At 40.5% G+C, this 21,307-nt stretch overlaps 1 protein-coding gene across 4 annotated transcripts in view; it reads left to right on the top strand.

The window, feature by feature from the left end:
* The window catches only part of Htt (huntingtin), a 140,813-nt gene that overhangs the window by 32,399 nt on the left and 87,107 nt on the right, over positions 1-21,307 (top strand). For 3 of the 4 annotated variants that reach the window (XM_028758313.1, XM_028758314.1, XM_028758316.1), the window contains exons 5-15: positions 328-407; positions 6,145-6,283; positions 9,286-9,427; positions 10,070-10,248; positions 12,398-12,602; positions 13,580-13,627; positions 16,901-16,981; positions 18,300-18,640; positions 19,656-19,782; positions 20,197-20,315; positions 21,193-21,304. In XM_028758313.1, the coding sequence (XP_028614146.1) occupies positions 328-407; positions 6,145-6,283; positions 9,286-9,427; positions 10,070-10,248; positions 12,398-12,602; positions 13,580-13,627; positions 16,901-16,981; positions 18,300-18,640; positions 19,656-19,782; positions 20,197-20,315; positions 21,193-21,304 (1,573 nt within the window). The remainder of the gene's footprint in view (positions 1-327; positions 408-6,144; positions 6,284-9,285; positions 9,428-10,069; positions 10,249-12,397; positions 12,603-13,579; positions 13,628-16,900; positions 16,982-18,299; positions 18,641-19,655; positions 19,783-20,196; positions 20,316-21,192; positions 21,305-21,307) is intronic. The other variant, XM_028758315.1, reaches the window with a different exon arrangement.

Below are 21,307 nucleotides of genomic sequence, written 5' to 3'. Positions count from 1 at the left end.
GTTCCTTCCTTCCTTCCTTGCTTCCTTGCTTCCTTGCTTCCTTGCTTCCTTGCTTCCTTGCTTCCTTGCTTCCTTGCTTCCTTGCTTCCTTGCTTTCTTGCTTTCTACTATATTTTTATAATTGAAGCCCTCTGGACCTTAAAAATCTTTGAGGTAGTTAACATCTATTTCACACTGTTAGTTTGGATTTTCTCTGGTTAAATTAACAGAGAAAGAGAATATTTAACTCTCCAAGAGAGGATGCAAGCAGCTCCAGTACTGTAGATCTAGCTGTAGAAAGTGCATGTGACTCTTAAATGTAACACATCACTTGTTAACTCCACTTAGAATGGTGCTCCTCGAAGTTTGCGTGCAGCCCTATGGAGGTTTGCTGAGCTGGCTCACCTGGTTCGACCTCACAAGTGCAGGTAAGTTGTACCTCTGTATTATTTTTAAGGTTTGTTTGGAAAATAGATAGTCCTACCTGTCTTGTTTGTTCCAGTGCAGATGTCTACCCTTGAGAGATCATTCTTGTCCACTTGTAAGTTGCCTATCTGTGTCCTGTCTGGTTGCTGTTGTCATTTCTTTCTTATATTTCTTTCCAAAGATCCATCTCTATTAGGAATATTCTCACATCCTCTATTAATGTGCTTCTTTCTTGTCCCATCATTCCCCATGAGACTTGTGGGATGTGTTTCCAGAGTAACATGGTCTCCCCATCCTATTCTGTGCTTCATTTCCAACACAAATACAGTGAGCACTCAGTGTATTGGTTAAGGAGTATTTGCCAGATGACTGAAAATTGTTTCTGACTCATCAGCAGCTAGTATAGCAATTATTGAAAAATAAGCATTTGTGTAGCACTTGGGTTGGAGAAGTAAATGAACTGCGCATAAATTTTGAACTTGTCCATCGTCCTTGACTCCTGTGGTGCTAGGTATTCAATCCAGGGCCTTAAGTATGCTAGGCAATTGCTTTACCACTGAGTCTCACTGTCACCCCACCATGTGGCTTTGTGGCTTGAGTAACAAATCATGACTGTAGTTATATCAGTTCTTTCCTTTTCTCCTCTGCTGGTAAAGTGTACTGCTCATGTCCCAAAGACCCTTGACTCTATCCATGAGAAATACAGTAGAGTGCTCTAAATCTTCACATTAACAAGGAACAATGATGAGTTCAATTTAGGTTGAGTTTCAGTAAGAATTTTATGTGGCCACAGAGATGTAATCACTAAGGAAGTTTCTTTTTACACAACCTTTCCTTTTGCTACACTGATATATTTATTTTTGTGTTGGCTTTGGTGCTAAGACTAGACATGCTTAAGTGTGCGCTTTACCACACTTCCACATTTCCAGCTCAAGTGGCCTTACTTTGAAAATTGTCATATTATTGAGGTAATACATCCCAGGTTTACAACACAGCAGACAAAAGAGCTATTCAAAAGTGTGACCGTCTTGTCAAGCCCTTCCTTAAACCCTCTTAATTATTCCCTAGTGCTCTTTAGATAAAATCTTGTCTTCTCACTCAAAGCAAGAGACAATTTAGCCTTTGCTGGCCCTTTTCTGTCTTATCACTTCAGAAATACTATATTGACTCATTGGATCCAATGTTAGTTCTTCAGACAAATAGGTTTTATTTCTTCATGATAGCTTGATGTCTCAGAAAAATAATCACCTCCTTATGCAGACATTCTAGGCCTCTTCTAAGTTGTAGCAGATGTCTACCTAACAAAGACAGCTGTAGTATCCGCAGGCCTCCTTTCTAATCAAAAGAAGCTGGCTTACCAAACAAAAGTCCCATCAAGTCTGGCTCACCAAATTAATGGGTTTATTTGGCTTATATATAAAGGCATAGATAACTCGTAAGCAGCTGTGCCTTTGAGGCTTCAGCTCCAGTCAGTTTGCCTTTTACATACCTTAGTCCTTCTAAGGTTATGTATCCCTGTAGCACAAAGGCGTGATGGTTGGAATCTTGACGTCTTATGACAGTCCCTTCTTCTCTCCAAAGGGGAGTGGTAACAGACCATCCCATAGTCCTAGGCATCTGCTCTGTAGCTCTCCTTATTTTCTTGTCTGCCTGTGGCTCCAAGGTCTCCATATAAGTCACCACAGCCACTCTGCTTCATGATAGGAATGGTCATGTCAAATGTGGAGGAAACAGCTAGCCCACAGTAGCCTTTAACACTACTTTTTCAGTAAAATGGTGTCCATTCTTTATTTTGCTTTTTAAATGTTATTGTATAAGGATATGCATCAGTACCTGTATGTAGAGAGGTCAGAGATGTCATTCCTGGGTATAGTTCCTCAGGAGCTGGCCAGCTTGTTTTTTGAGATACAGTCTTCACTGTTCTTGGATCTGTTGATGAGACTCGGCTGTCTGGCCCTTAACCTCGGAGATTCACTTGTTTCTGACTCCCTAGTGCTGGGATTACAAGTGAGCACCACTGTGTCTGGGTTTTTATGTGGATGCTAGGGATCGAACTCATATCCTGTACTTTTGCATAAGCTATCTCCTTTGTTCCCTCCAGTTTTTTTTTTAAAGTAGTATTGTTTTCTATTTAAATTCTATTTTAATAATTGCTAATAATTTGTGGAGAAATTTTTTTTAATATTTATCTTTAACCCTTTTTTTTTTTTTTTTACAGTCCATTCATTATCCCCCTCTTGGTTCGCCCTTCCACAGTTTCTCAACCCATTCTTCCTCTTCTGTCTCCAAGAAGATGTCCCCACATAGCCCCTCCCCACAACCCTAGGCCTCCCTACTTGCTGGGGCCTCAAGTCTCTCCAGGGATAGGTGTGTCTTCTCTTACTGAAGCTACACCAGACAGTCCTCTTCTGTAGATGTGTCGAGGGCCTTGGACCAGCTTGTGTATGCTGCCTGGTTGGTGGCTCAGTATCTGAGAGATCTCAGGGGTCCAGGTTAGTTAAGATTGCTGGTCTTCCTATGGGGTCACCCTCCTCCTCAGCTTCTTCTAGCCTTTCCCTAATTCAACCACAGGGGTCCCTGACTTCAGTGCAATGGTTAGGTGTAAGTATCTTCTTCTGTCTCAGTCAGCTGCTTGTTGGGCCTCTCAAAGGGCCCCAACATGTTAGGCTCCTGTCTGTAAGCACACCATAGCATCAGTAATAGTGTCAGGCCTTGGAGTCTCTCACCTCCCAGGTTTCTAGTACTTTCTAGAGGGTCCACCACTACCACCAAGGTTGCATATTTCCATTCATTCTGCTGGCTCTCAGGGCTTCTCTCCTGTCTTTCCCCCCAGCCTTCATCCCAATACCTGATCATGTTACCCTTTTCTCCTTGTCTCCTCTCCCATCCAGAGCCCTCCCTCTCTCCCCCAATCCTGTGATATTTTTTTTCTTCTCCCTCCCAAGTGGAATTGAAGCATTCTCACTTGGGCCCTTCTGTTTGTTAATCTTCTTTAATTCTGTGGATTGTATCCTAAGTATTCTGTATTTTTTTGGCTAATATCCACTTACTAGTGAGTATATACCATGCATGTCCTTTTGGGTCTGAGTTGCCTCACTCAGGATGATATTTTCTAGTTCCATCCATTGGCCTGAAAAACTCATGATATCCTCGTTCTTCTTAATAGCTGAATAGTATTCCATTGTATAAATGAACATTTTCTGTATCTATTCTTCCAGTGTGGGACATCTGGGTTGTTTCTAGCTTCTGGCTATCACAGATAAAGCTGCTATGAACATAGTGGAGCATGTGCGTGCTTCTGTGGTATGGTGGGACATCTTTTGTGTATATGCCCAAGAGTGGTATAGCTGGGTCTTCAAATAGCTCTATATCCAGTTTTCTGAGGAACCTCCAGATTGATTTCCAGAGTGGTTGTAGCAGTTTGCAATCCCACCAGCAATAGAGGAGGGTTCCTCTTTCTCCACATCCTCGCCAACATGTGCTGTCACATGAGGTTTGTTTGTTTTTTTTTTTTATCGTAGATTGGACAAGAAAAGAAAATCCTCTCATCACATAATAATCAAAGCACTAAATACATAGAACAAAGAAAGAATATTAAAAGCAGTAAGAGAAAAGGGCCAAGTAACATATAAAGGCAGTCCTATCAGAATTACACCAGACTTCTCAACAGAGACCTTAAAAGCCAGAAGAGCCTGGACAGAGGTCATGCAGACCCTAAGAGAACACAAATGCCAGTCTAGGCTACTAAACTCTGCAAAACTCTCAATCATCATAGATAGAGAAACCAAAATAGTCCATGGCAAAACAAAATTTAAACATCTATCTACCAATCCAGTCCTATAGAGGATTCTAGAATGAAAATTCCAGCACAAGGAAGGTACAAGAAAATACAAGAAATTAATCATCTCATTACAAAACCAAAAGGAGAGAATCACATACATATAATGCCATCTACAACAAACATAACAGGAACTAATAGTCATCTGTCTTTAATATGCAAGCAGGATCCAGAATTTTGCTGCATACAAGAAACACACCTCAATGACAAAGACAGACACTACCTCAGAGTAAAAAGCTAGAAAAGTCTTCTAAGAAAATGGTCCCAAGAAATGAGCAGGAGTTGCCATTCTAATAGCCATTAATAGACTTTCAACCAAAAGTTATCAAGTGAAGTAGGGAAGGACACTTCATACTCATCAAAGGAAAAATTCACAAAGAGAAAGTCTCAATTCTGAACATCTATGCCCCAAATGTAAGGGTACCAACATTCATGAAAGAAATTTTACTAAAGCTCAAAACACACATTGGACCCCACACAACAATAGTGGAAGGCTTCAAGACCACACTTTCATCATTTGACAGGTCATTGGAACAGAAACTAAACAGAGACACAGTGAAACTAATAGAGGGTATGGACCAAATGGATTTAACAGATATCTACAGAACATTTTACCCTAAAACAAAAGAATATATCTTCTCAGCACCTCCTGGTACCTTCTCCAAAACAGGCCTCAACAGATACAAGAAGATTAGAATAATCCCATGCATCCTATCAGATCACCATGGACTAAGTCTAGACTTCAATATCAATAACAACAGAAACGACAGAAACCCACATACCCATGGAAAGTGAACAACTCTCTACTGAATGATAACTTGGCCAGGGAAGAAATAAAGAAAGAAACTAAAGACTTTCTAGGATTCAGTGAAAATGATGGATGACCCAGCATACCCAAACTTATGGGACACAATGAAAGCAGTGCTAGGAGGAAAATTTATAGCACTAAAGTGCTCTCATAAAGAAATTGGAGAGATCCTACACTAGGAACTTAACAGTACACCTGAAAGCCCTAGAACAGAAAGAAGCAAACACACCCAGGAGGAGTAGATGGCAGGAAATAGTCAAACTCAGGGCCGAAATCAACCAAATAGAATGATAAAAGAATCAACAAAACCAATTTTTTCTTTGAGAAAATCAACAAGATAGATAAGCCCCTAGCCAAACTAACTAAAGGGTACAGAGACTGTATCCAAATTAACAAAATCAGAAATGAAAAAGGAGACGTACCAACAGAATCTGAGGAAATTTAAAAAATCATCAGATCCTACTACAAAAGTCTATACTCAACAAAACTGGAAGATCTAGATGAAATGGATGATTTTCTAGATAGATAACACAAGAGTAGGTAAACTATCTAAACAGGCCCGTATCCTCTAAGGAAATAGAAGTCATTAAAAACCCCCCAACCAAAAAAGCCCAGGGCCAGGTGGCTTTACTGCAGAATTCTACCAGACCTTCAAAAAAGAGCTAATACTAACACTTGGAAAATAATATTTAAACCCAACCTTTTAATTGCATTTTATTTGTCTGTTTGTCTTTGTATGTGTGTGCTATGCCATATGGGTGAGGATAACGTATAGCTAATTCTCTCCTTTCTATGTTGGTCCCAGGGATCAATCTTGGGTCTTCAGGCTTATCAGCAGGTACCTTTACCCACAAGGCCATCTCGCTTGTCCCTACACCTAACTTCTTAGTGTTTTTTGTAACTCACGGGAGAGATGAAGGACAGTTGAGCTTCATCAGCATTTATGCGTCCTGTACTTGTAGTTGAACATTGTGGTCTCCATTGAGAACTAATTCACCTATAAAACCGTGTTTTTCCTGTCAGGGAATAATGAGCTTATGTTTCTTAACAGAGGAGACCTGAAGAATGATGAATATTCCTCTTGTACAAACAGGCCTTACCTGGTGAATCTTCTTCCATGCTTGACCCGAACATGCAAAAGACCGGAGGAATCAGTTCAGGAGACCTTGGCTGCAGCTGTTCCTAAAATTATGGCTTCTTTTGGCAATTTTGCAAATGACAATGAAATTAAGGTATGGCTATTGCCTCTTGGCTTGAGTCTAGTGAGGCTTAGGACCTCTGGGAGGAAAGTCATTTGGGATTGCTTCTGGAGTCTTGTTGGGTTCACTTAGAGGCTTCTCAGGAGCTTCTTTTCACTTCAGCTTTCCTTTCATGGGGTCAGTTGTCAAGGGAGATAGTTTATACATGCAAATTCAAAGGCATTTCCCCAGAGTGGATGGGTTTTGGTATACTCAATTGACCACTTGGGCCAGCTGAGGAAAGAGACTTTATAGGAAAGAGTGAAGAAGAGCCGATGGGCCTTGTGGGTGTGGATGCCCTAAGACTACCAGGACAGCCCTCTGGTTTATATTACCCAGAAAGCAAGGCACAATATATATATGGGTATTTTGTCAATGTACCTCTCAGTATTCTCAGAAGCCAGAAAAGAGTGTTGGATATCCTGGAACTGAAGTTACAGATGATTGTGAGCCACCACCTGGGTGCTGCAAATGGAATCTGGGTCCTCTGAAAGAGCGGCCAGTTCTCTTTACCCCAGAGCCGACTAACTCTCCAGCTTCTACCTTTTCTCATTGTTTATTTGTGTGTCTGCACGTGTGTCCACATGAGCCAGTGTGTGCATGGAGGCTAGAAGAGATGCTAGTGTCCTTCTCTGTCACTCTCTGCCTGTTCTTCTTGAGGTTGAGTTTTCTCTGAACCCTAGGCTTACTTTTATTTTTTTATTTTTCTATTTATTTTTGTCTAGACTAGAAACTATAAAGCCCAAGTGAGTCTCCTGAGTTTGTCCCTCTCAGAGCTGGGTTTATAAACGCTTTTTAACTTCACATGTTGTTTTTCTCTGAGCTACAGTGGTTTCCTGTTAATATTAATGTGATGCTTAAGAAGGTGATTTAATAGAGTTTGGAATGAGGAAGGGAAATGATTTGTCTAAGGAGTTTAGTGTAACTCAGTTGTCCTGATTGTTGAGGGAGCTGCTGCTGCTGCTGCTGCTGCTGCTGCTGTCATTGTTATTCCTCCCTCCGTGGAGTGGTGGAAGTTTCTCATGGTTGCAGAAATGAGCACTGTGCAATACTGTCAGGAGTCTCCGTGCCATGTATCATTGCTGTGCTCTAGAAACAAAGAGTGCCACTCTTTCTTACTTACCTTGATTCTGTGTCAGAGGCAAGCACAACAATGCTTACTTTGCTGGATTTGGATTTTTTAGTTTTACATTTGTTTTGTAACTATAGAAGAGGTGAACTTGGCTCTAACCCTTGTATCTTTTTACAGTAGTCAAGTCTGTATTGAATATGTACTTTAATATGCCCAAGTACATATGATTTTTGAATACCTTCTTGTTTTCTAAACCTAATAATTATTCATTGTTTCTGACATCTCAAACAGCAGTGCCATTTCTTACTCATTAGATAGCTTATTTGGTCTATTTCCTCTGGCAGTTATCCCATATTCTGCTTGATAACAGCCAGTGATTCCTGAATTTGTCAGTTCTGTCATCCTGGAGACTCCTTTACTTCTCTCCTCTTTCTGGCTGCTGTCTTTCTGTCTAGATTTGGTCCCCAAAGGGTTGAGGAGGAAGCAGTTGGGATTTGGCACTTCTAAAAAATGTATCTGGAGAGATGAGGATTAAAGGACTGGGGGTCCTGAATTGTACTGAGAAGTGGAATTTCCATAGAATGGAGTCCGAGTAGGAGGACACTTGCAGGCAGGCTGCCACAGGGCAGGGGTTGAGATAGGAGACATGGAAGACAGGAAGTAGGATGAAAATTCCTACCCAAGTCTCAGCCTGGTGTGGTCACTGGGGGTCTCAGATAAAGTGCTTCTAGGTAAACAGGCTGACGTGAAGAAATGGGGATAGGCTAGAAGGGAGGGCTGAGAGGGTCCACAGGAAGGAGTAAAGCTGAGTCTCCTTTCACAGTTCTTATGTGTGTGTTTGTTGCATGCGTGCACACACACACACACACACGTACATACACACACACACACACACATTCACTATATTAGCAGCAGCAAGTCATACAAGATATAGAGACGCACTTACAATCAATTGCAGCCACTAATGAATGTATTACCACTGGTGATGAAACTGACAATGGCAGTTCTACTATGGAATGTGCTATGAAGTTCACAGTTATTTAGGCTAAGTAGACAAATGAAAGAAAGACAAGAGAAACAAGGTTAAATAAATGAAAGGAGAAGGTCAAGAAGACCATTATGGGCTTATTCTGGAGGTGACTAAGAATATCTTCTCTGTTATTTCCTAGAAGGTGGTACATGGTGCACTGCTATGCCTGGAAGTTGTAGCCTTCCACTCACACAGGCTCCAGTCTATACAGGGTATTTTAGTATAGCACCAGCACTTATTTGTCTAGTGCTTTTTCCTTATTGTCAAGGTTTTTTTTTTTTAAGATTTATTTATTTTTATTTATATGAGTACACTGTAGCTGTCTAAACACACACACACCAGAAGAGTGCATCAGATCCCATTAGAGATGGTTGTGAGCCACCACATAGTTGGGGAATTAAACTCAGGACCTCTGGAAGAGCAGTCAGTGCTCTTAACTGCTGAGCCATCTCTCCAGCCCCCAAGTTGTTTTTAAACTTTACGTTATATAGTGTTATTACTACCTCTGTCCTTGACTACTATGAGCAGCCTATAGACACTGAGACTGTCACTCACAGTGATCAAGTTCCTGATGCATGCATGTGTGTGTGTCTGTGTGTGTGCGCGCGCGTGCCTGTGCAATTTCTTGTTCATGTGGGCTCTGGTGATCAAATTTAGGCCATCAACCTTGCCTACAAATGCCTTTACCATTTGAACTATCACACAGCCTTCCTAATGCAATTAATAAGGAAGTAAATATATTGTTGACCATCGAAAATTTGGGATTTTCTGTTCCATCTATGAAAAATGTGTCAGCTTGTCACAGTTTATGCCCTACAAGATTTGAGATTCTGTGAAATGTGTCATAAGCTCCACAGGAGCTTTAGCTTTCATCTGCTTGGTTTTTGTTCTCAGGTTCTATTGAAAGCTTTCATAGCAAATCTGAAGTCAAGCTCTCCCACTATGCGGCGGACAGCAGCTGGTTCAGCAGTGAGCATCTGCCAGCACTCTAGGAGGACACAGTACTTCTACAACTGGCTCCTGAATGTGCTCCTAGGTAAGAGAGAAAGGGCCCACTGGCCCAGTCTTAGCATCTGCTCAATCTTTTAAACTACACCAACCTTTGGCATCAGGACTAGATCATTTGCAGCTATAGACTAATAAATGTGAATGTTGTACAGGATGCTGCAACCCCATAAGTGGTCTTAGAGACTTTTCAGCTGCAGCTGTGTCCCTAGGACACCCAGCTGGTATATAACGTCACCCACCTTCCTGGCCTTCTATATCAGAGGCCTGAGGCTATGCTTAACATACTGTGGGTACTCTAGGGGAAACTGGCATTCATATTCTCATTCTCCCTCTCCCTCTCCATCTCTCTGTCTTCCTGCTGTCAAAATCAACATGAGCAAATCTTACTGGAGTGAGCATGTGGACATTTGATACAACTATCTGTATTCCAAATATAGTTCTATTCTCTATAAGGTCCTGGCAAGCTAAGAACATGTTTATGCTGCAGGGATGCTCCTTGATCTGGGTATACATAGCCTGTGTCTCGCTTGTGTCACCCTTCCCTTTTACTGCTAGGCTTACAACAGGGCACTCCTGGAGGTCTCCCCCTTTTTTTTTTTTTTTTACCAGCATGTACTGTGGTTCTCTGAGAAGTAGACTGGCTGTTGATCCCCTTTGGGTGCCTTTGCAGGTCTGCTGGTTCCAGTGGAGGAAGAACACCCCACTCTCTTGATCCTTGGTGTGTTGCTCACATTGAGGTGTCTAGTGCCCTTGCTCCAGCAGCAGGTCAAGGACACAAGTCTAAAAGGCAGCTTTGGGGTGACACGGAAAGAAATGGAAGTCTCTCCTTCTGCACAGCAGCTTGTCCAGGTAAGAGTGAGTAGTGGTAAGTGTGTGACATGTGCTCCTTGGAAGCAGCATGTTTCTGGAAGTGTTGGGACAGAAAGAAGTGAACTGGGTGATGGTGTACTCCCACTCACTCCTGAGGAGTCAGGAGATGTATCTCCACAGACCAGGTATGAGTTGTTTGCCTAAAGCAGGGACCACACATGTTTTCCACAAAGGGCCAGAGAGTATGTGTGTTAAGCTTTGCATGTCCAGCCATCTTCTCTGTACCCCCCCCCCAATATTATAGTTTGAAAGCCACAAATAGCCCATAAATGTGGCCATGTTCCAGTGAGACTTCATCCACAGTAGCAGGCACAGAATCCAGGCACAGCATTGTACGCCTGTGATCCCAGTACTTGGGATGCCAAGAGAGAAGTATGAGTTCAGCAAATGCCTGGCCTATGTAGGAACTCCAAGCTATCCATAACTACATGATGAGACCAGATCTCAAAAAAGCCAAGAATGGGGAGTAGAAAAAAGCCAGATGTGACTGTGGCTCTCAGTTTGCCAGTCAGGATTTAGGGTGTGCATATACATGCAGGTAGCATAAGAAGAGCTAGAGCTAAGCCTATGGCACCTTCTGGGAGGCATTTGCTCTTCATTTTCTGTTCTACACCAACCTTCAAAAAGGAAAATGTATGGTTTCTTTTTGAAATTATCCATTGGTGTTTGGCCTGCACGTATGTCTCTTTGAGGGAGTTGGATCTACTGGAACTTGATTTATAGACAGTTCTGAACTGCCGTGTGGGTGCTGAGAATTAAACCTGGGTCCTTTGCAAGAGCAGCCAATGCTCTTAACTGCTGAGCTGTCTCTCTAGGCCTGCATTTGTTTATTTTTTGCTGTTATCTTACCAACTAATGCTGGCAAACTTTGCAAAGTAAAGTGCCTGTGAAGTATTAATTTTATATGTATAGTTGAAATTGTCCAGTATATATTTATATTGCAAACTCATTGTTTCCATAGTATTGTATATTATTAAAAACACCAAAAAATTTTGACTGACATCCTTAACATTTGTGACTATTTTCTCCTTGGCATTCTGAGCTGTGTTTCTGATGATCGGATGCCTCTACAGAAATGTCCATTGAGATTATTTTCTTTCCTATTCATCAGTTTTGGGAAATGAAGATCCCGAGTTTGCTTACTGGTATTCCAGAGGAAGTGCTCTATATATTGCCAAGGAGTTAATATAAATGAAAAAAATCATGGAAATTCAGAAAATAACACAGATAGTAATTGTTGCGGGTAATATTTAGAAAACCCGCTGCTCGGTCTGGCTCTGTTAGCTATCTGAGCCGCCTGCCTTGTTCCCATCTAGAAGCAGCCAGAAGTCAAAAGCACCCTATGAGACATTACCGGGGCGGCTGGTTCCATCCATCAGCTCCATAGAGATCATGGCCCAAAGCATAGATTTTGGGCCAACCCATCACCCTCATGGTTCTCTGCTAAGCCCCAGACGATACCCGCCGTGCTCACGGTTCCCAGTAGAAGGAAGACTCTTAATGCTTAAAGATTATCCAAAGGATTTATATATTTGGAAATGCTCAATTAAAAAGATGCTCACACAATTAGAGTTGTTACCTAATACCTAACCTTTAGATATAAATTGTTACCCAGGACTGCTCTCGACCACTTCGTCCTCCACCATGGATGCCAATCTCCTTCCTCTTCTTCTCTCCTTCCTCTTCCCTTCTCCTCTTCACTCCTCCTACCTTAACTCCTCCCCAATTACCGAGCTTTATTGCAAATGTTGGGGTGGGGGAGCGGATATCCTGCTACAAGTAATGACCCTACCTATAGAAGTAACAACAGGTCTTTACAGGCACAAATTAAGGCAAATTTTGCTGACAAAGGCCAGTGAAAACAAATTGAAATCTGGGATGCTTATGTATTTATTAATTTTCTTTTTATTTTGAAGCATTTTAAGATTTTATGTCTGTCTGCATGTATACCTGCGTGCCAGAAGGGGGCATCAGATCCCATTGTAGATGGTTGTGGGTCACCATGTGGTTGCTGGGAATTGAACTCACAACCTCTGGAAGAGCAGCCAGTGCTCTTAACCGCTGAGCTATCTCTCCAACCCTAGGATGCATTTTAAACATTACTGAAGACTTGTGTTTCTGCTCCTAGGTTTATGAACTGACTTTGCATCACACGCAGCACCAAGACCACAACGTGGTAACAGGGGCACTGGAGCTCCTGCAGCAGCTCTTCCGTACCCCTCCACCTGAGCTGCTGCAAGCACTGACCACACCAGGAGGTCTGGGGCAGCTCACTCTGGTTCAAGAGGAGGCCCAGGGCCGAGGCCGCAGCGGGAGCATTGTGGAACTTTTAGGTGCGTTCTCAGCAAGGTCATCTTCTAACCACTGTGCATTAAGGCATGTTTCCTTCTGTTGCTTTATGGGGCTGTGCTGTGCTGAGCTATCCATGCCTAAATTCCTTGCCCAAGCTTACAATCTAGGCATCTTTCTGCGTTTGCAGATAAATCTATGGTTTAGAAAGGAGAATTAGATGACAGAATGAGGTCACACCTTTAAAGCCTGGTCTCCTAATTTTCTGGCTTGTCACCTCTATTTTGAATGCAGTGAAATAGAAATATTAGGCAATTTCCAGGACTCTCATGTTTGATTGCCAGGGATGAATAGATTTTTGTGTGTTTTGGGGGAATTTAGTGTTCTTTTTTTACTTGGATCCTGACTTTAGAGGATCCTGATCCTCGATGACTCCTCCCTAACCTGGTCTCTGTTCTTCTTGATACTCAAAGAGTTTGAGCCGTAGATTAGGTAGTGGCAGCTTGCCCTGTCTGACATGATCCACTCTTGGATGGTGGGACAGATAGGAATCTGGGCATGCCAACCTCTAGATGTGATCTGACATTTAGCAGGCTTTAACAAATTCTGCTGACCCTGGCTGGTCGTGGCTTGCCGCTGCAATATTACATTGGGGAGCCAGATTTATTATAGCTGACAAATTAGAGACAGTCTACCTGGAAATATTCTTATGGCCTTGTGTGCTTAAAAGTTTGCCTGGACTATGAACAGAACATGTTTTTCTGCTGTTCTTGTCATTAAAGAATTCTTATTTTTGTGGAAAGCATATCATATACACAATGAACATAAATACACATCTCTAGTAACTTTTTCCAATGAAAGCTTATGTCTGACTTCTGGTTGTCCAAATAATGTGAGATTTTATAGTTTTAATTTGGCTTTTAAAGTGCAGTGAGTCAAGCTTTTTGAGGATTTTTGAATTTCTTACAGATTTTAGCAGCTTATTACCTTACTTTCTTCTGTTACTTTCTGTGATTTACAGCTGGAGGGGGTTCCTCATGCAGCCCTGTTCTCTCAAGAAAGCAAAAAGGTGATTATCTCAAAATTCGAGTGTTGTGTTCAGTTGAACTGCCATTTCTGTGTTTGCGTAATGCATTAGATTCTGCTTATAATTCCTCCCAGAGTAAGTGTATGAATACTGCTGGAATCCGAAGTTTTCTGCTGTTTAAGAATTGTTTATATTGCTGGGTGGTGGTGGTGCACCCCTTTAATCCCAGCACTTGGGAGGCAGAGGCAGGCGGATTTCTGAGTTCGAGGCCAGCCTGGTCTACAGAGTGAGTTCCAGGACCTCCAGGGCTATACAGAGAAACCCTGTCTCGAAAAAACCAAAAAAAAAAAAAAAAAAAAAAAGAATTGTTTATATTACAGTTGTTTATCATAATTTCTAATGTTTGAGATCAAAGGTTAGCAAACTTTCTGTAAGGGACCAGAGAGCAAATATTTTAAACTTGTGGACTATAGACTCTTGCAGCTGTTTCCCTGCCTTGTGACTACTGAAGAACAATGGTATAATATACAAACTGCTGGGTCTGGCTGTTCTCCACTGAAATCTTAAAGATGCAGCTGGGCTCGTACCACTTTAGAGAGTCTACCACTATACTTTATAAAAGTAACTTCTGTTCTTCTTCTTCTTTTTTTAAACATTATTTGTTTCATTTATATGATTACACTGTCACTACCTTCAAATATACCAGAAGAGGGCATCGAACCTCATTACACATGGTGGTTGTAAACCACCATGTGGTTATTGGGAATTGAACTCAGGACCTCTGGAAGAGCAGCCAGTGCTCTTAACCACTGAGTAATCTCTCCAACCCTAACTTCCCTTCTTGATGAATTTTATTATTAGGTATATTAAATAGATTATTTTGTTTGGTTCTTCATTTTGTTCATGCCTCATTATCAATTTTCAGCCATATTTAACTTCTTACATATGTGTTTTCTGACTTATTTTTATTCCAGAGTTTCTGATATGACCTGATAGTTTTATACACGTGGTCAGTTTGCAGCAGCTGCAATTTAATTTTACATTATGAATTTCCATGGAAAAGAATTGCTGTCATTTTTATTTTTAAAATCTTAAAATATGAATTTGTTTTTTGTGTCATAATTTGAGCAATTTTAAAATTGAAAGTACAGTATTATTTGCCATATTAAATGAGGGTTTGTGTGTTTTTCCTCTTTTTTAAATTTTGAGACAAGGCCTCACTGTAGTGTGAGCTGCCCTTGAACTCAGTATCTCTCTGCCTGTACTTCCTACTTGCCAGGATGACAGTATACCTCACTTTTGAATAAGTTCTTCACAGGAATAATATTCTAGTCTCCATTGAATTAAGAGAACATTTACTTGAAGAATTTGGGAGCTAGATGTCACCTGGAAGGTGAGATAGAAGTCTTTTGGGCTACTGGGAAGACCTTGCCTCTTAAAAAGAAAACCAAATGTTTGATCCATTGTAGTAAGGCCAGAAGAACTCTGAGAAATATACTCTCTATTCTTGATCTAGGAGAGATCAGTGGGCACTTGGTAAAATCACTCTGATAACTTTTTCCACGGTCACTTTGTCCAAAGATGGTGACAAAGGTGATATTATTGAGATGACTTCTCATCTGTACTATTTTCTGGATCTCCTGATGATTTTTTTCTTCAGACTGGGGATTTTAATACTTTTTTGTTCTAACAAAGATTCTTTTTTTCAAGTGTTGTGATGGCTAGTTTATATCAACTTGATACAAGATAGAGTCATTTTGGAAGTAGGAACCTTAGTTTAAAAATGTCCTCATTAGATAGGTCTGTGGATAAACTTGTGATGCATTTTCTTGATTAATGATATAGAAAGGCCCAGCTCCCTCTGGGCACTGCTACCCCTGGGCTAGTGGTTCTGGGTGTTATAAGAAAGCCGGCTGAGCAAGCCAGTAAGTAGTATTCTCCAAGGTCTGTGCTTCAGTTTCTGCCTCCAGGTCCCTTCCCCAATTTCCCTCAGATTTCCCCAAGTTACTTTTGGTCATGGAATATTATCACAGCCACAGAAGCCCTAACTAAGCCAAGTGTAATCTGCTAGATACGAGATAGATAAAAAGTGTTGTGGAGCACATAGGCTTCAGCAAAGGGCCAGCAGTCTCTTCTCTGTTGACAGCTCTCATTTTTTGTCTTCATGGAATCTGCCCTGGGAGAACTTTTTCCAGAACATAATCAGCCAGTGACTTGGAGGGTAGAAACTGCTTCATTAAGATTCAAATTCACTGTCCTTGAGTTTTGATCTTTTTAAACTACATGTTTTGTTAATAAAAGGTTCTGTTTGTATTTATGTCTAGTTGCTGTGTTGATTTTTAAATAAATTTGTGTTCTCTTAGGTAATTAGCTTATGCCTTTAATGTTATATCATATAATTTCATGGAAATTATCACAACTCTTATTACTTGAAGAACAGTAACATTAAAGGCTAATAGCTAGATAGTATGTGTTTTAGTTTTCCTCTGTATGATAACATTCCTGAAATGAACAACGTCAAGGGAAAGACTTATTTTTGGCCGCTGTTTCAAAGGTCTTGGTCTGTCACAGCAGGGAAGGTTTGGTAGAACAGCAACCAGAAAGCAGATACTTGTGTTGGTGGGCTTCCTCTTAACTTTCTATTTCAACATGTAAACACCAAGCACTAGTCTTCCCTTTTAGTTAACCTTCTCTGAAAATTCCCTAAGAATATCTCTGTTCAATCAAGCTGACAAGATCAAAGTGTAATTTGGTATAGTTTAATGATGTTTATATGTAATATAACTATAAAGATATTAAATCTGATTTTTTTCCTAATATAACTTTAAATAAACTATAAGGTATATTTTTAAAATTCTACTAGAAAATATTTTGTCTTTTCAGAGTCTTAGCCATACTGTATTTTGTGGTATAATTCAATAGTAATTACTTCTGCCTCTTGTTCTCTTGTAGACTTACTGCTTTTACAGTAGTTTAAAAGTTACTTTTTTCCATTCTTTTAACATTGTAGTAATATAAAATAGATGATGGATAAATTGTATTAGGGTAAATTAAATATGCCTGTGATTTTTCAGTTCAGAATGTATGCTTATTTGATTTTTGAGGTAGAGTTGCTATGTAGCTTTGGTTTGGACTAAAACTCACTCTGTAGATGTGGCTGACCTCAAACTCACAGAGATTGGCATGCTTTCTATCTCCTAAGTGCTGGGAGTAAAAGTGTACACTATCATACCTCACTATTTATTTGATCTTAAAAAAAAAGAGCCCATTATTTTTAGCAAAATTAAAAAGGAATATTGCTGTATTATTTACTAGGCAAAGTGCTCTTAGGAGAGGAAGAAGCCTTAGAAGATGACTCGGAGTCCAGGTCAGATGTCAGCAGCTCAGCCTTTGCAGGTACTCATCGCTGTTGTTGTTGTCCATGAACTGCCAGTGTCAAATTTATCTGCCATCTCGTGCCCCTTTGAGCACTTCAGCCTACACACAGCATTGTGGGGCATGGGTGGCCTGCTCAGAAAGTGGCTTTTATACTTCAGCTGCTTTTATAATGTTCACTCTGTATGTATTTGGCTATGTGCTTTTCTTGTTTTAGGTTATTCAAAAATTGACCTATTATCCTTGAGCATATGTTTTTGATAGCAGATGATAAATGGAGTTGTCTTATGAATTAAATGGTCTATGATCAGGACAGTGGGTTGAAGAACTATGTAATTTAACTTGAAAAAATATATTTTTGCTTGCAAGTGGTTACATGAGATTATTTGTGTTCTTTGAAAACACAGGTATTATTTTAAGACACTAATAAATAGATAAAATGCCAACGGCTTCAGTTATATTTATTGTTAGGTAAATAAAAATAAAACAAAGATCCTTGGGTAGGAAAACCTGAATAATGTCAGCGGTCTTTCTCCCTGCTTCCAAGATAAACAAATCAACAGAACAAAAACTTTGGCGTGCCTAGGCTAGTGTAAACCTCAAGTGCCTGTGACCCAGTCGCCTTCATCAGGATTTACTGCTCACACCTTGTTCATGGTTTTGAAGTGACTTTGGTTTTATATTTAATGTTTTATTTTGTCAGCATTCTGAAAGCATGCTTTTATTGGTACAGTCTCACTGTTCCGAACCATCAGTACCTTTCATTTCCTCCAATACAAATCAACTACTTTTTTTGCAAGCCCTTCCAAACGTTTAAGGATGAATAAATGTTAAATATTGGAGTTGGCTACTATAGAATGGGCACTGAAGAGATTTTGATCTCACATAGTGTTTGTAAGAGAAAATTTCAAAATTAAACTAGGAAAAGATGGAGTGTGTTTATCCTACAGGAGGCTAGGATTGGAGTGGAGATGAACAGGACTTAGAAGAAGGCAAGCCTATCAAAGGGTGCTGTGTTCACTAGTGTTCTGGGAGTCTGCTTGTGTCCCTGCCCCAGCTGCTTTTGAGTTACACACATTCTATATGTGGCTTTAGAAATGCTGTAAGAGCTTCAGCTTGGCTTTTGTGATGGAACACATTTGAAAATATTCACAGCCATGAAGAATTTGCTTGTTCCAACCAGCTGAACTGTGCTACTTGACTTTTTCTTCACTATGCTCCAAGCTGTTTAATAGTTAGAACATTCAATACAATGAACCTTTTGTCATTTTCCATAGTTTGATTCCTTAGCTACTGTTTCCTCTGTCCATTTGACAACTGAGTTTCTCTGTGTCTCTAGCCTCTGTGAAGAGTGAGATTGGTGGAGAGCTCACAGCTTCTTCGGGTGTTTCCACTCCTGGTTCTGTGGGTCACGACATCATCACTGAGCAGCCTCGATCCCAGCACACACTTCAAGCAGACTCTGTGGATTTGTCCGGCTGTGATTTGACCAGTGCTGCTACTGATGGGGATGAGGAAGACATCTTGAGCCACAGCTCCAGCCAGTTCAGTGCTGTCCCATCCGACCCTGCTATGGACCTGAATGATGGGACCCAGGCTTCCTCACCCATCAGTGACAGTTCTCAGACCACCACTGAAGGACCTGATTCAGCTGTGACTCCTTCAGACAGTTCTGAAATTGTGAGTGGGCAGAGGGCACACTGGTTCTTTTGTCTTCTGAGCTTATTCTTGGATGCCCACACTAGGACCCTCCTGCTCATTTTTCTGTATTACTACACATAATACTAAAAGGCCCCCAGCTCAGATGTTTAATAAAGAACTTGCCTTGTTAGATGCCTTCACTGAAGAAATTACCTAGTATCTTTTGTATTGAGCCATGGAGATTGAAGTCAGGTTACTTATATGCACCTTGTACACATGACATATTTTTAATACCTGATTAGGCCTGTTTGAATAACTGCTTTGAATTTTTCAAGGAGTTCGTTATTGAAAGTATCTGTGGTCTTACTGAAATGTGGGTGGTGATATTAGTACTCTGTTATTTTTAGCTCTGATCTCTCAATGTATTTACACCACATTCCATTTTAAAGTAGTGCATATTTCTGTCCCTGTGATTTCTAAGTTCGTGGACAGGAATCACCTCAGAGATTGAATAATCAGAAAGTTTGGTGCAAGTGTGTGCTGAATTGTGAGGTATTTTTTGTTTGTTTTGCTTTTTAAACTTGCTTGTCAGTTTGTTTTTGTTTTATATTTCTGAAACAGGGTCCTATCCCAGACTGACCTTAAATTTGAGATCTGCCTACTTTAGCTTTGGACTGTTGGGAATGTGGACATGAGCCATACTTGGCCTGCATTCTAAATAGCTGTTTTCTTCTCCTCTTCCTCTTTCTCTTCTTAGTGTAGTAAAATAACAACCAAGTTATCTCATAGATCATATCTATAGTTCAGTGGTGTATTCATCACTACATATACCTCCATTAAGTCTTCTTCTGAAACCTTGGCCCTGTAAAGGCTTGTGTCCTCCTCTGGAAATGAGTGGTCTTTTTTATAGTACAGGTTTGATGACTGTAGGTCCTTCATGCCATATGTTTATCATAAAGTGTTTATCCTTCTATGACCACATGCTCAGCTCTGTTGGTGGCTGTTCCTTCATGTTGAAGGACTCTTGCCTGACAGTCCCCCTTTATCTGTTCAGGTGTTAGATGGTGCTGACAGCCAGTATTTAGGCATGCAGATGGGACAACCACAGGAGGAAGATGAAGAGGAAGCTGCAGGTGTTCTTTCTGGTGAAGTCTCAGATGTTTTCAGAAACTCTTCTCTGGGTAAGTTCACTTTTATGATGGAAATGTTTTCAGCCTTACATATCTTTATCCTTTCTTGTTTGTTTGTTTGTTTGTTTGTTTGTTTGTTTGTTTTTGTTTCTCCAGACAGAGTTTTTCTGTGTAGCTCCAGCTATCCTGGAACTTACTCTATAGGCCAAGCTGGCCTTGAACTTGATCTGCCTGCCTCTGACATCCAAATGCTAGGATTTAAGGCATGAAACACTACTACCCGGCAAGACTTTTTTATCTTTATTTCAAGAAGAAACCTTTTGGTGTTATTTTTTTTAAAATTGAAGATGGCAATTTAGGTGTAATCAGACTTTGATTTAAATTGGTATCTATATATTATCTCTGTGTAAATATGTACATATTTTGATTGGACTTATCCCTTAATTATGATTTCTATTTTTAAAGCTCTTCAACAGGCACACTTGTTGGAAAGAATGGGTCATAGCAGGCAGCCTTCTGACAGCAGTATAGATAAGTTTGTATCAAGAGATGAAGTTGCTGAAGCTGGAGACCCAGAAAGCAAGGTGAGCGTCATAGGAAGGAACAGCTTGTGTGTGAGAGGTTGTAATTTCCCTGGCTTTTGCCACTTTCACTTGTTCGTTTCATTTGTTTTGTTGTTCCAGCTCTGGGCTAGGAACTTTCCCCTAGAAACACTGAACACTCCCAAGCCTTTTTTTTTTTTTTTTTTGCCTCTCCAGGGATACCCAAATTCTTAAACAGTTGCATTAGTTCTGTCTCCAGACACTCCTCCCTACATAGATGCACTCTGTGCTGAGCCCTCTCCTGCCTGATAACCTGTATTATTCATTTGAGGCTTATGCAGAGCTTTACAGCAGTTCTTAGTTTTGCTCACTCAACTGATTAAAACATTTCTTTCTCTGTTGTTTGCTTTACATGCACATTGCATGTAAACGTACAATTAACTTTAAGTTCCCTGAGATCAGGAATATATTTTGTCATTTAATTGTATCTGTCAAAATGTCTTCCTTAGAGAGTGCTCTCCAGGTTCTTTTGTATCCTTCCAACCTTTGAGCTTCTCCAACTTATTCCTTTGCCTAGTATCGTTTTGTTTATGAATATGTTTTGGAGTATTTTGGTACATGGTCTCACTATATAGCCTTGGCTGGCCTAGAACTTACAATTTTCTATAGACACTTATGACTTGCCAATGTGAACAGTGTTTCTTGAATGCTGTGTCTTAGCACCTTCCTGTCCAGTGAACCTTCTACATACTAAGCTTGTCTCTTGCTACACCCTGTGGCTCTGTTTAAGAGTTCCAACTGTGTTCTCTTTGCGAGCAGCTATGGAGGTGGCCAAGTATAGGCATCTCTGTCTCTAACCCTTATGTGGTTTATTTTCTTGATTGAACTAGTGAATCAAATGTTTACTTCTGTGTTCTAGCCTTGCCGAATCAAAGGTGACATAGGACAGTCTCATGATGATGATTCTGCTCCTCTGGTACATTGTGTCCGTCTTTTATCTGCTTCCTTTTTGTTGACTGGTGAAAAGAAAGGTA

The sequence above is a fragment of the Grammomys surdaster genome, unplaced genomic scaffold (assembly GCF_004785775.1).
Source record: "Grammomys surdaster isolate TR1022 unplaced genomic scaffold, NIH_TR_1.0 126187, whole genome shotgun sequence".
Lineage (NCBI taxonomy): Eukaryota > Metazoa > Chordata > Mammalia > Rodentia > Muridae > Grammomys > Grammomys surdaster.
Note: the sequence above shows the minus strand (reverse complement) of the source record. Positions and strands in the feature narration are given on the sequence as shown.